The following is a 12,252-nucleotide window of genomic DNA, read 5'->3' as shown; positions in this document are numbered from 1 at the left end:
GTGCTGTCATATACAGAAAGGGAAATCTATTTGTAATTGATCCTGTGGGGAAATATTATTGTATGTAGTTACTGACTCATAAACTACAGTATATCTCATCTCAACAATAGCTGCTGTCTCTATTTCTCCTCTGTAGATCTTGTAACGAGAATCATAAATAACGTGTGCTAATGAGATCACGAATTGATGTTGGAAAATCCATCATTCTGCATGATGTTTAACAATGGATTACCAGCCAGTAATTCCTCTCAGATTAAGTAAAATAGCAGGCTGTTTCAGCAGGCTAGCTCAAGGAGATGGCAATAAATCTACTCAATTACTGTACTGCCAATCCATTTTTCACTGCTAAGGATATTATTATTTCATTTAGACTTGTTCGTGCATCATAGACCATTCTATTTCAGTCAGTGAGGAAAAGTGCAATATTTTTCTCACTGAGCTGCAGACTTGGGCTTTGATAAAGTATGGTATAAGCAACACAACTGGACTCAAGGAGATAGAAGAAAATCTACCAAGCTCCTGACAGAACAAAAATACATTGCAAAATACACATTTTAGAGAGTACAGTTTTGTTTTCAAACTAATTGATCTGAAAAGCCTCAACTAAGTGCTGCCTAAAATGGTCAATTGGAACAGAATTGTCAGAGCCTCGGTAATGATTAGTCCTTCACCTTGATCCTGTAGTATACTGAGAGTTAGATCATTATTTGGCTTGGTGATTTAGATTGCAAATGGCTGTAATTCAAATAATAAAATAGTATCATAGAATAGTTTGAATTGGAAGAGATCTTTAAAGATCATCTAGTCCAACTCCCCTACAATGAACAGGGACATCTACAGCTACATCAAGTTGTTCAGAGCCCCATTTCTTTTTTACCTCTTTCTTGCCTAGGGAACAGTACACAGGAGCTTTATTAGTGAAAGTCTACCATAGAAAGTTGTTTTCCTTGCTAGGCTGACCTTACAGTCCTGATAAACCTCCTGTCCTCACAATAAGGCCTTGAACTTTGCACTTGTATTCATTGCCCATGCTCACCCCAGTGTGCTTAATGTCTTCAGATACATGTGGCTTTGTGTAATGGTTCTCAGAAGACAAACTTAGCATTCCTAGTAGGCTTCCAAAGGGCCATAAGAGGGATCCTACCTCCTCCGTGCCACCACGCTGCATGAAGTTCACACATGAGCTGAGAGTGATCTGGGCCCAAGCTCAATGTTTTGGGGTCAGTGTTGCTTTTAATGGGGAATTTCTATCCTAACCAGCTGCATAGGTACTGGAAAAGGAGCCTGCAGCCAACATCTCTCTTGCAGGTGCTCCTGGGTGAGCACCTGGATCTACACATCCTCTTTTCACCTTCCTACTGGTTTCTACATGCCAATTTTCATAAAAATATGGGGCTGGAGACCCCATGCTGTTCGTCTGAAAAAGCCCCAAATCCTCCATCTGAAGCCACCATAAAATTACCCATAGCTTATTAAGCACAGCTACTCAATAAAATCTTAGGCATTTCTGTCTCTGATTTTGTGCTGTCCTACTGCTCCATTCACAGCTTTCTGCTGTGTGTCTGTGGTGCATCTGCAGGTAGAACATGCAGAAATGGTTTATACATTTCTTTGATTTTTACAATTGCAGTACAAAATAATTGGAAATAATACACTTCCTACCACTTAATACAAAGTCCACATTCCACAAGCACACAGTTTCATTTTCTAGTGAAATAAAACACAGAGAGTTATGAATTTCAAACTTTAATTGTGAGGACTTCATGCTAATTTACAACACCAGCTTGTCAAGTCCCACATCCTCTGCTCTGCTGTATTGCTTGGGCCTCATCTCTAACATGATGCTAGCACTTAACTCAAGAAAATGGTATTTTGCAAGTGCTACAAAATGATGAAAAAAAAGTACTTCTGAAGACGTAAAAATGTCATCTCTATAGCATACAGCTGTTTTTTTACTTGCTTATTTTACTTTCCTTCTTATTCACATCTTTCCCATATTTTTTAACAATAGACTTCTTTTTATTTTAACAATAGGAAGCACGACAACTCACTGCTGCACAGCCAGAGGTGTTTTGATGGGGTGCTTCTGATCTGCACCCTATCACTGCCAAATGTTCCCGCTGAGCAGCTGAGCGCTGGTGATGGGGAAGCCCCAACTCACATCCTTTTCCTTAGTCAAAGCTGTAGTTTTACTGCATCTGTCCATGTCAGTAGGTTGATTTATTGTCATATGTACACAAAATTTTACTGTGAGTTATTGCAGAAACTGTATACATTTTTTGTGTGTAGCAACATTTGCCCAGAGAACAGAGGAGCAGAGAAGAGATGCTGTCCAAATGTGCTCTCACTATGATTATAAAGCTTCTGTCTGACCTTTTCTCAACTTACTTGTGTTATCACACACTGAGAGTCCCTACGATTTCCAGCATCCATTTAAGCCTCCTGTTTTCTTCGCTGTTACCAAAGTGGCAGCATTAAACTGATGGCTTTGCAGTCTCTGAGATTTTTCTCTTTGAGCTGATGTTCCACAACATGTCTTCCCTCCAAAAAATAAATAGATGTTATTTATGACTCTTAATTAATCTTCCTTATACTTTTATTGAACAGAAAACATGGGAAATATACCCTAGTGAAGTTAAATGAAGTCACTGTCACCCAGTGTATAGATGCCATAATATTACACTGCTGAAACAGGAGAAGAAATCAAGTTGTAAGTTGCAGCCCCAGAAATCCTTTACTTTATTTTACTTTGCTGTTTCTATTCCATTAAATACTTATGTTCAGTTATCTCACAGGTTTTAGTTGACATATTCAGCAGATATTTTACTTTTTACATCACTGACTAAATTAAGAGGCAAATTAATGTGAGGGCTCTTGCTGCTCTTGATTGTCAGTAATTTGGGTACTTACTAAGTGGTTCAAAGTGTATTTAATTATTAAAGATGTAGTGCTTCACATTCAATAGTCAGTGAAACATGCAGCATTTACGTCATCTTAATTTTTTAAGTATGATTGCTTTTAATGTAGTTCAAGAAGAGTTTTAAAGGCTGTAAAGCATAATTTCCTCATTCTGAAAGAATGATTAACCACTAATTACACTAAAAACGGACTTTCTCTTGCCCAACTTTATAATTAGAAAAATGAAATGGCTCTTACAGTGTTATGTCTCTGCTTGTTCCAATAAAAATGCCCTGTGCCCACTCACTATTTCAGAGGTTAAGGACAGCTGATCAAAGCAGAGGACACATAGTCAATACTAGAGATGAATCTGGAAGCTAACCATTGAGTTAAGTCACACACTGCTCTAAACCTTTTTTTCCTTCTTTCTTTTTCAAATTAAAAACCTAGAGCACCTGCTGCCTTTTCATACTCTCCAAAACAATGCAGAGGATGCATCCACATAAGCAAAAAATCATACCATATAACCTTGTTTAGTAAGGCTGCCTCCTGTGAAAAGCATATGTACCCCAGTCGTGTCTATCCTTGTCTTGAAAAGCTGGTTAAATATCTGCACTATTTTAGGATAAGAACCCACAAACCCATCTTCCACTGCGCTATATTGGGCCAAGTTCTGCTTTTTTGGACTACAAGCAGCACTGCAAGATGGCAGTGCAACATTCACACACACTTTTCATTTTCCTTGACGCTTGGCTGATTGGAGCATCCAGACAGATGCATTAGGCTAAGCCACTTGATATCACAAGATATAATTCTGGCTCTGCTCACTGCTGGATCGCTCACTTCTGCTGGTTTAACAAGGGGCTGATGGGCCCTTTTGTTGACATCCTGCATCTCTCCAGTCATACTGCCCCCAGTATTTTATTCACACTGGCTTTGCCCTTCAGTGTTATTCACACCCTGTTACAGAAGGACAGAGAAATCATGTCAGTGATAGAGATAACCCACCTTGCAGTCTTAAGTCAATCAGTACACAAACAACTCCTCAGAAATGCCTGAAGTGATATGGAGCCTAAGAAAGGGGGAGGAAAGGTATTCATTATCCTTCTTCCTGAATTAGTAATTAAGGATATATGTTAATCAGTAATGAATTTAAGTTAATTTCTGGAAGTCAAGCCTGTTTTGCCCATAAGAGTAATTGGTAAGTGACTTCCCTGCGTATTTCCTTGAACCATGAGCTTTCCTATTTGTTTGCTATTTGGGCCACCTGGGGCTAACCTGCCACAAATTCCTAAGAAAACACAAGTCATTTTTAAGCTTTTGGCTTAAGACCAAACATTAGTTTGTCAGTGCCTGTAAGTAAGAACACTGTGCATTAGTACAGACATTCAGTGCACTTTGCACCATCAACACGGGTTGTCTGTGTTACCTCTCCATGCCTGTGCACTGAACTTCACGCTTGAAATTTAGAAGCAAGAATTCCTTTTTAATGACACCATTTAGTACTTTGTACAGCTATAAAATGATAGCTTTCACAAGGCTGATTACACAATTCTTAAGTAAGAAAGCCTGCTTATCTTTTGCAAAGTCAACTAAATCCTGGGCTGCTTTTGTAAGAGTATTGTTTCTACAAGCTCACCAGAATGATAAAATCTCAAGCCTGAAACTCCTATCCAGTTTTATATTAATATAAAGCTACTTTATATTTATTAATATAAATAAAGCAGCTTTATATTAATAAATATAAAGCACGGTATTTAACATCCCAAGCATAAACTTCCATGTATACTATATGTACTATAGCCTTTTCACATCACATGGAAGGCACATCTTTCTCAAATCTGTTCAATATTGGCTTAATTCTTAGATAGAAACTTTTAGTTTGTGAGAACTTAGCCATTCTTTCCACAGTTCCCTTATTGTCCTGCCTGAGTGGGCCTATATGTATTTACAACACAAACTTCAGAAACTGACACAGAGCACCTCACAAAAGACACTGCTGTACAGGATGATGAAAATAGTTACACAACAAAGCAGTCATCAGAAGAGTATTTTAAAAAAGAAGCAGCATTTATTATGAGCTTATAATACAGGACAAAATAAAAGCATTTTTAAAATCACTTAGTACATTTACGGATTTTATTTACTCTTATCTCCTGTTTTAGAACTTAAATTTGGTTTTGTTAAAAATATATATTTAAAGTCATGATTCAACAGCAGATGCGTGCAGTGAGGAAAAAGGAGCCTTGGAATTAACTGAAGACATTCCAGCAGGAGCCAAAAGCGGAGAATTTGCTATGGTTGAAACTGTCAACTGTCAACTTAAACCGGGAGTGTAAACTTTCTTAAGAACAGAACCCTAAAACCAAACAACACAAGCCCTGTTCATTATAATATCACATCAAAGTGACACAGAAGACCCCAGTGATCACTTGGGAATCTGCCACAGTCCAGTTTTTCTAATCCGATCAAGTCCATATTTCGTGGAATGATATGTCCCCCCTCTGCTGCAGGCCGAAAGTAAAGGCGATCAAACCGCAACTTGCATTTACTCTCTATGCGCAGGTTGGTATTGGAGCTTGTGTCCCACGTGTAGCGGCAGTGCTGGGGTTTGCCCAGAAACTCCCAGACATCCGTGATGTTTTTAGGTAAGCCACCTAGTTTAGCCACCTGAAGGGAGAAAACAGAACTGAGCTGTCAAAATATCGCTTTTTTTCCCTGCAAAACACGAGTCGTGAAGAACAAAGCTACTAGAGGAATTTCTAAATTGTGTTATTTCTCAGTAGACTCTACAGCATGACCAATTTTCTAAAGCCAAAGCATAGAATCATAAAATTGCTCAGGTTGGAAAAGACCTTAAAGATCATTAAGTCTAACCACAACCCAACCATACTACCCTAACAACAGCCCTCCTCTAAATCATGTCCCTGAGCACTGCAACCAAATGGTTTTTAAACACATCCAGGGATGGTGACTCAACCACCTCCGTGGGGAGCCTATTCCAGTGCTAAACAACCCTTCCAGTATAGAAAGCTTTCTGATAGAAAAATTCCTCTTGTCTTGTCACCTGTCACAAGAGACATCAACCCCGCTCTTGCTGTAAGCACCTTTCAGATATTGGAATAGAGCGATAAGGTCTCCCCTCAGCCTCCTTTTCCCCAGACTGAACAGCTCCTGTTCCTTCAGTCTCTCCTCGTAGAGCATATTCTCCAAGCCCTTCACCAGCCTTGTTGCCTTTCTCTGGACCTGCTCCAGCACCTCAGTGTCCTTTCTGTACTGAGGTGCCCAAAACTGAACACAGTACTCGAGGTGAGGCCTCACCAGTGCCGAGTACAGGGTCAGGATGACTTCCCTAGTCCTGCTCACCACACCATTCCTGATACAAGCCAGGGTGCCATTAGCTTTCAATGCTACAAAGCAAAGAGTTCAATTATGAAATCAGGCATGAGCATCAAGGCCGTATTTTCTGAAATAAGGTCATTCCTGCTCATAGCAGGAATTTCACTATTAGGGAAAAAAAGAATTTTTACTAATAATGCAGAAATTTCACTTTTAACATGAGCAGCCAAAAATCGCTTCTAATCTTGAATGTCTCCATGATGGGGTTGGATTTCAAACTCCCTAGATCTATTTCTCAGTGCACCTTCTTCTTTCATTCATTTTTTTTAGCATTAAGTCCCTAGAATCCGAGAGCTGAATTAATAAAAAGATAAGTTCTCAAAATCAGAAGATACTTTGAAAGCTGAAACATCTCAGAAATACATTTTGAGAATTATGCATTTTGTGTTATGAGGAAAAAGACCATTCCTTTTGTGTATATAACAACATCTCAGCTGTAACAAAGCCTCAGTATAGCAATATCACTATTGAAGATATTGAAAGAGCTTCTAACTCTTAAAAAGGGGAAGTATGATTAAGAAGAAGTTGCAGATTTCTGTTGTGCAGTTTGTTTCTCATGAAGATCATACAAAAGTCTGACAAGATTTTACCAGAATACCTTCCCAAAATAATCAGGTTGCTTATTGCTATTTACCTCGCTGTCTCTGAGGTTTGTATCCCCACCAAATATAACAGTGGTGGACTCAGACTCCTCCTGCATTTTGTTTAACACTATTTGCAGTTGCTTCATACGCTCCTTTGAGTGATCTCTAGTGCTCTCCAGATGAGAAGTCATTAGGCAAAGTTCATTGCCAGATATGTTCACCTGTACATGAAACAAAACGGGTATGCTATTTTCCAACTGTGATATGAAGATCATAGACAAAAACTAATCAGAAAATAAATTAACGAATGACAGAGCTCTGGTTAATATTTGTTATAAATTGGAGAAGTGCCTTAGCACTTAGCAGGCTTCTAATTTGTTTTCAGAGGTTATCAGATATGAAAACAAAGTACAGCCAGCAACATAAGAGACTTCATTTTATTAGTACCAAATGCAATTTGATTCATATGTTTGAAGAAACGTTTATGCTCTCTTTAAGACTGCCATCGAATAAGGCCAGCCCAACCTTTCTGTGATTCTATTGTTCTGAAGACAGACACATAGCTGTAGTACTGACAGACTGACTCACATGCACAACCAAAAGGTTCCTCATCATGGAAGTGGTTGGAAAACGTATTATCTCTTGTTTTAGTACTTTCACTCTTGGTTTCTTCAAAAGCATGGCAGTGAAATAGCCATCTACATTACCTGGAGAGGAACAGGCAAATAAAAAGTCAAGAACATCTTCTGCCACAGGATAAAGTTAAAGCTCTTCCACAGATCTCCTTATTATCATCTGGGAGAAAAATTTTCATTTGCAAGATGTACAAAATGATTACTCGAACGTTTCTTAACAGTGGTGTGAATATGCTTTTAATACAAATGTTTAAGCAACTACTCATGGTGCTTTTTGGGATAATTTTGCTATCAGTTTTTCAAAACGTGGGAAAAAAAATATAAAACAAAGACCATCGGTCAAACAAACCTTTCACAGGAGTAATTTGCATCCAACTATATGCTGGTAGTAAAATAGAGCAAGTAATTTAAGTCTTTCCTTCTTCATCTTACTCTTTGCAGTTGCTATAGGAGGTTGGAGCTTTTGGCAAGGAAGACAAAACAAAACTGTACTTGTTTTTTCCAGTTTCTGTCTTAAGAAATTGAGGTTTACTTCGCACCTGGAATAATGGTGTAACCGCCTGCTCTCCTCTGCAGAATACAGAGATACGGTGGGATAACCTCCTGTAAAAACACGACATCTGGGCTGTATCTGAAATCAGCAAAACAAGTTTTGAAGTTATCTACTGAAAGGTAACATTATCACACTCGATGTCAAACAGAACAGCGTCAGAGATTTCAGGTGCATTTTCTCCTTATCTTCCTAGATATTTTAAGATCCTCTCTAATGTTATATAGTAGCATGTAGACATACCACTGATGCTGAAGGCAGAAAACAATGACTATTATGGGCACAGTACCAACATGGCAATAAAACATCCTACTTCCTTTAGTCTTGAAAACATTTGCGCAATTTTCAATTATTACATATGCAAGGAATTTAACTTAAACAGCTGAAAAGCAGCTTTGGATCATATTATGCCACAGATAAGATTTCTAGGAAATTCTACCCTCCATATCATTCCTTTATAACAGATCCGTCTCAGCTAATCTGCCATTCGTCAATGCCAAGCTCCTTAGAGCTATGCCACCAGTAACAGCACATGTGGGGTAGAAGTCCTGAAAGTGTTCTTTTATAACTGTCCGTTTAGTCACACAGCTGAATAGACCTTCTCGAAGCAGCCAGAGGACAAACTTCACAGAATCACAGAGCAGCTTGGGTAGGAAGGGCCCTCAAAGCCCACCCAGCCCCACCCCGTGCCATGGGCAGGACTGCCCCCCACCAGCTCAGCTGCCCAGGGCCCCATCCAACATGGCCTTGAGCACCTCCAGGGATGGGGCACCACAGCTTCTCTGGGCAGCTGTGCCAGCACCTCATCGCACTCTAAGAATTTCTTCCTAACATCTAACTTAATCACATTTTCTTTCAGTTTAAAGCATTCCCCTTTGTCCTGTCAGTATTAGACTGTGTAAAAAGTCGTCCTCTTGCTTATATGTTCATTTCTACAGAAAAAAAAAAAAAAAATCAACACATATTATTAAAAATCAAGAGAAAAATCAATTTAGTTAAGGGTTTCTGCTGGGTTCAGAAGAACCAATTAACATTTGTTTAAACCGGTTTAATTTACACTGATAAATTACCATATTAAGACACACCAATTTATGTAATTATCAAATTAATCATAAGAGTATTAACAGGAAGCTTCAAATGGTACAACTCTAAAAGGCAATCACAGATACTACTGCTTTCATATTAGCTTGCACATTATCATCCTTGATAGATAAATAACAGTACTGGCAACGGATCCATTTTTTAAATAACAAATCAAACAAACAAAGAATGCTGGTAATCCTCCAAACAGTTTGCTCCAAAATGAAGTTACTCATACCACCAGAATGAAGCAAACAAGCTTCTTGCACTTTCACTCTCTTTTCCTGTACAGGATGGAAGTGTGAAGCATGCCCCTGACAAAGGCATAAAACTTGATGTAAGCAATACTGTTCGTTACCAAAAGATTTTTAGTCACTGCAAAGTCCTTAAGCCTTGAAATGCTGCACAGACTCACAACTCTTCCAATCAGTCTTAGAATTTGTACGACGACTGCACTATTGCATCTAATTTGAAGATAATTTGGACGTGAAGATTTTTTCATTATCTAAAATGAGAAGCTCACTTTAAGTTGGATACATAACAATACAAAGACAAAGCCATGCTTACAATGTCAGATAAGAACAGACACCTCTAGCTCGCTCCTGCAGATTTCCCAGGTCCAGCCCATCGATGTTCCAGGTTATCAGCGAGAAGCTACTGTCATCATCTTGTTGCTTGGAGCCTGCACTGCTGCTGCTGGTATTATTTGCAGTTTCATCTGCTGTGAGGTCAATACTAAAGAGACATTGTTTGTCAACATGCATATTATTCTGTCAACAATATTATTCTTACTGCATTTGCCTCTCTTATCTTCTAAAATACAATGTTCTACACCCATTACATCTTACAGACAACCATATAAAACTTTCCCAACAAGTAAGTTAACGTGAAGTGATCTCTTATTGTAATTCAGAAGAAGCTCAGTAACTTTAATCACATGGAGCCTTAGTACACAGGAGAAGTAAGAGTTTCTTCCTCCTCCTTATATATACAAAATAACATCTACCATTCCAAATTAAATAATTGGATGGCAACCAACTCTATCCAGTGCACCAGAGGAATTCATTTCTTTCACCGTGCCAGGGGCAGATTGTGCATGTAAGATCTGCAAACATTCTCCATCATACTAGAAACAAAGATTGCAGTCAAGCCTTTGTTTTTATGAACCCATCTTTATAATGTAGCTGAGGTTTCTGAGCTCTCCTTGGGCATGGGCAAACTCAAAAAAAACATGCAACAAGATAGTCATTTTCTTGAAGAATATTCAACCCAAATTGCACTTCAGAAAAGCACCGTCAAGGTATGAGTACCCAATCCAATCACTGCCTGAGGACTAAGTCTCTAAAGAGGACTCTACCAATGAAGCATGGCCCAAAGCAAATTCCTTTAGTAAAGTGAGAATTTAAAACAAATGATGTTCAATAGTATACCTAACTCTGTTTCAGCTGTTGGGATATTGGAGTTTGATAATATCTATTCCCTGGTATTGTGCAGTCCAGGAAGAGTTGGCTCAGGGCAGACCTTATCACTCTCTACCATGACCTGAAAGGAGGCTGTGGGAAGGTGGGGGTCAGCCTCTTCTCCCAGGTAACAGTGATAGGATGAGAGGTGATGGTCTCAAGCTGTGCCAGGGGAGGTTCAGGTGGGATATTAGGAAAATTTTCTTCTCTGAAATAGTGGTGAGGCAGTGGCACAGGCTGCCCAGGGAGGTGGTGGGATCACCGACTCTTAAGGTGTTCAAAAACCATGTGGATGCAGCTCTGAGAAACACGATTAGTGGGCATGGTGGGGTGGGCTGACAGTTTAACTTGATGATCTTAGAGATCTTTTCCAACCCTAAAGCTTTTATGCTTCTTAGAACACAGTGCCGTTTTCTTATGTTGTACTGAACTAATAGTACAAGATTACACTGCCACACAAGTCCCAGCCAACCGCGAGATGTGCCAACAGAGCTGAACAGCAGCTTGCTAAAAGCACGCTGGGAAGCCAAACACTGTGCAGCAAAACATTAGCAAGTCTGTTGTGCTCTTCTCTCACCAGGAAACTCTACCTGTACACCCTGCTCAAGGCAGAAGCCACAGTGCAAAGACAACAGGGGAGAAAAGAGAAAGTTTTCCACTCAGAGGGTGGTGACACTTGCCCAAGGAGGCTGTGGATGCCCCATCCCTGGAGGCATTCAAGGCCAGGCTGGATGTGGCTCTGGGCAGCCTGGTCTGGTGGTTGGTGACCCTGCACATAGCAGGGGGGTTGAAACTCAATGATCACTGTGGTCCTTTTTAACCCAGACCATTCTATGATCCTGTGAAAACGTGCCTCCAGTTTGACGCAGTTATTTTCTGACTTGCAGTGGAGAAGGTGGATAGCAACAATGATGCTTTGTAAGCTTCCTTTTTTCATAAAGTTACATGAAAAAAAGATGTATGTTCTATAGAGCCCTAGAATCACACACCCACTGACCACATCCCTCAGTCCACATCCACACAGTTCTGAACACCCCCAGGGATGTGGCCCCACCACCTCCCTAGGCAGCCTGTGCCAATGCCTCACCGCTCTTTTGGAGAAGAAATTCTCCATAATATCCCACCTGAACGTCCCCTGGCACAACTTGAGGCCATTCCCTCTCATCATATCACTGTCAGCTGTGAGAAGAGGCCGACCTCACCTGGCTTTCGGGTCGAGCTGATACCAAACACACCTTGTTCTCAGCTATAAAGACCAGAGGGGCTCTTCCCTCTGCCCTCCCTAGGGCACTCACCAGCTGCCGGGCCCCGCCGAGCCCCCTCCTGCCGCCGGCTGCTCGTTCATTGGCGCCTCGAAGTAAGCGTCCAGCGCTCTCTGAAACACAGAGGCAGAGTGTAGAGGAATGGCGGCCGCTCCCCTCGCCCCCCGCCGCCGGCCCTACCTCCAGGTGCCAGCCGTTGCCCGCCAGGAAGCCGCTCGCCACCGCCTCGTCGCTGCTGGTGACGGCGGCGAACTCGGAGCACAGCACTTTCCTCCGCTTGGCGAGCCGCAGCTCCTCATCCTCATCTTCCTCCTCCTCCCCACGCCCCGCCCGCGGGGAGCGTGGCTCGGCCCGCGCCTTCAGCTCCATGGCTCTGTAGGCTCT

The 12,252-nt window shown here is 40.8% G+C and overlaps 1 protein-coding gene across 1 annotated transcript; it reads right to left on the bottom strand.

Annotated features, from left to right (window-relative positions):
• Positions 1–4,949: 4,949 nt before the first annotated feature.
• On the bottom strand, positions 4,950–12,237 carry TDP2 (tyrosyl-DNA phosphodiesterase 2). The gene is made up of 7 exons (XM_003204912.5): positions 12,049–12,237; positions 11,902–11,981; positions 9,714–9,881; positions 8,056–8,147; positions 7,470–7,588; positions 6,932–7,102; positions 4,950–5,568 (listed from the first exon to the last, which is right to left on the bottom strand). The coding sequence occupies exons 1-7, from the start codon at positions 12,235–12,237 to the stop codon at positions 5,287–5,289; spliced, it is 1,101 nt and encodes a 366-aa protein (XP_003204960.2). The 3' UTR covers positions 4,950–5,286.
• Between the last annotated feature and the right edge of the window lie 15 nt (positions 12,238–12,252).

The sequence above is a fragment of the Meleagris gallopavo genome, chromosome 3 (assembly GCF_905368555.1).
Source record: "Meleagris gallopavo chromosome 3, MGAL_WU_HG_1.1, whole genome shotgun sequence".
Lineage (NCBI taxonomy): Eukaryota > Metazoa > Chordata > Aves > Galliformes > Phasianidae > Meleagris > Meleagris gallopavo.
The sequence above is the reverse complement of the archived record's forward strand: the minus strand, read 5'-3'. Positions and strand labels throughout refer to the sequence as shown.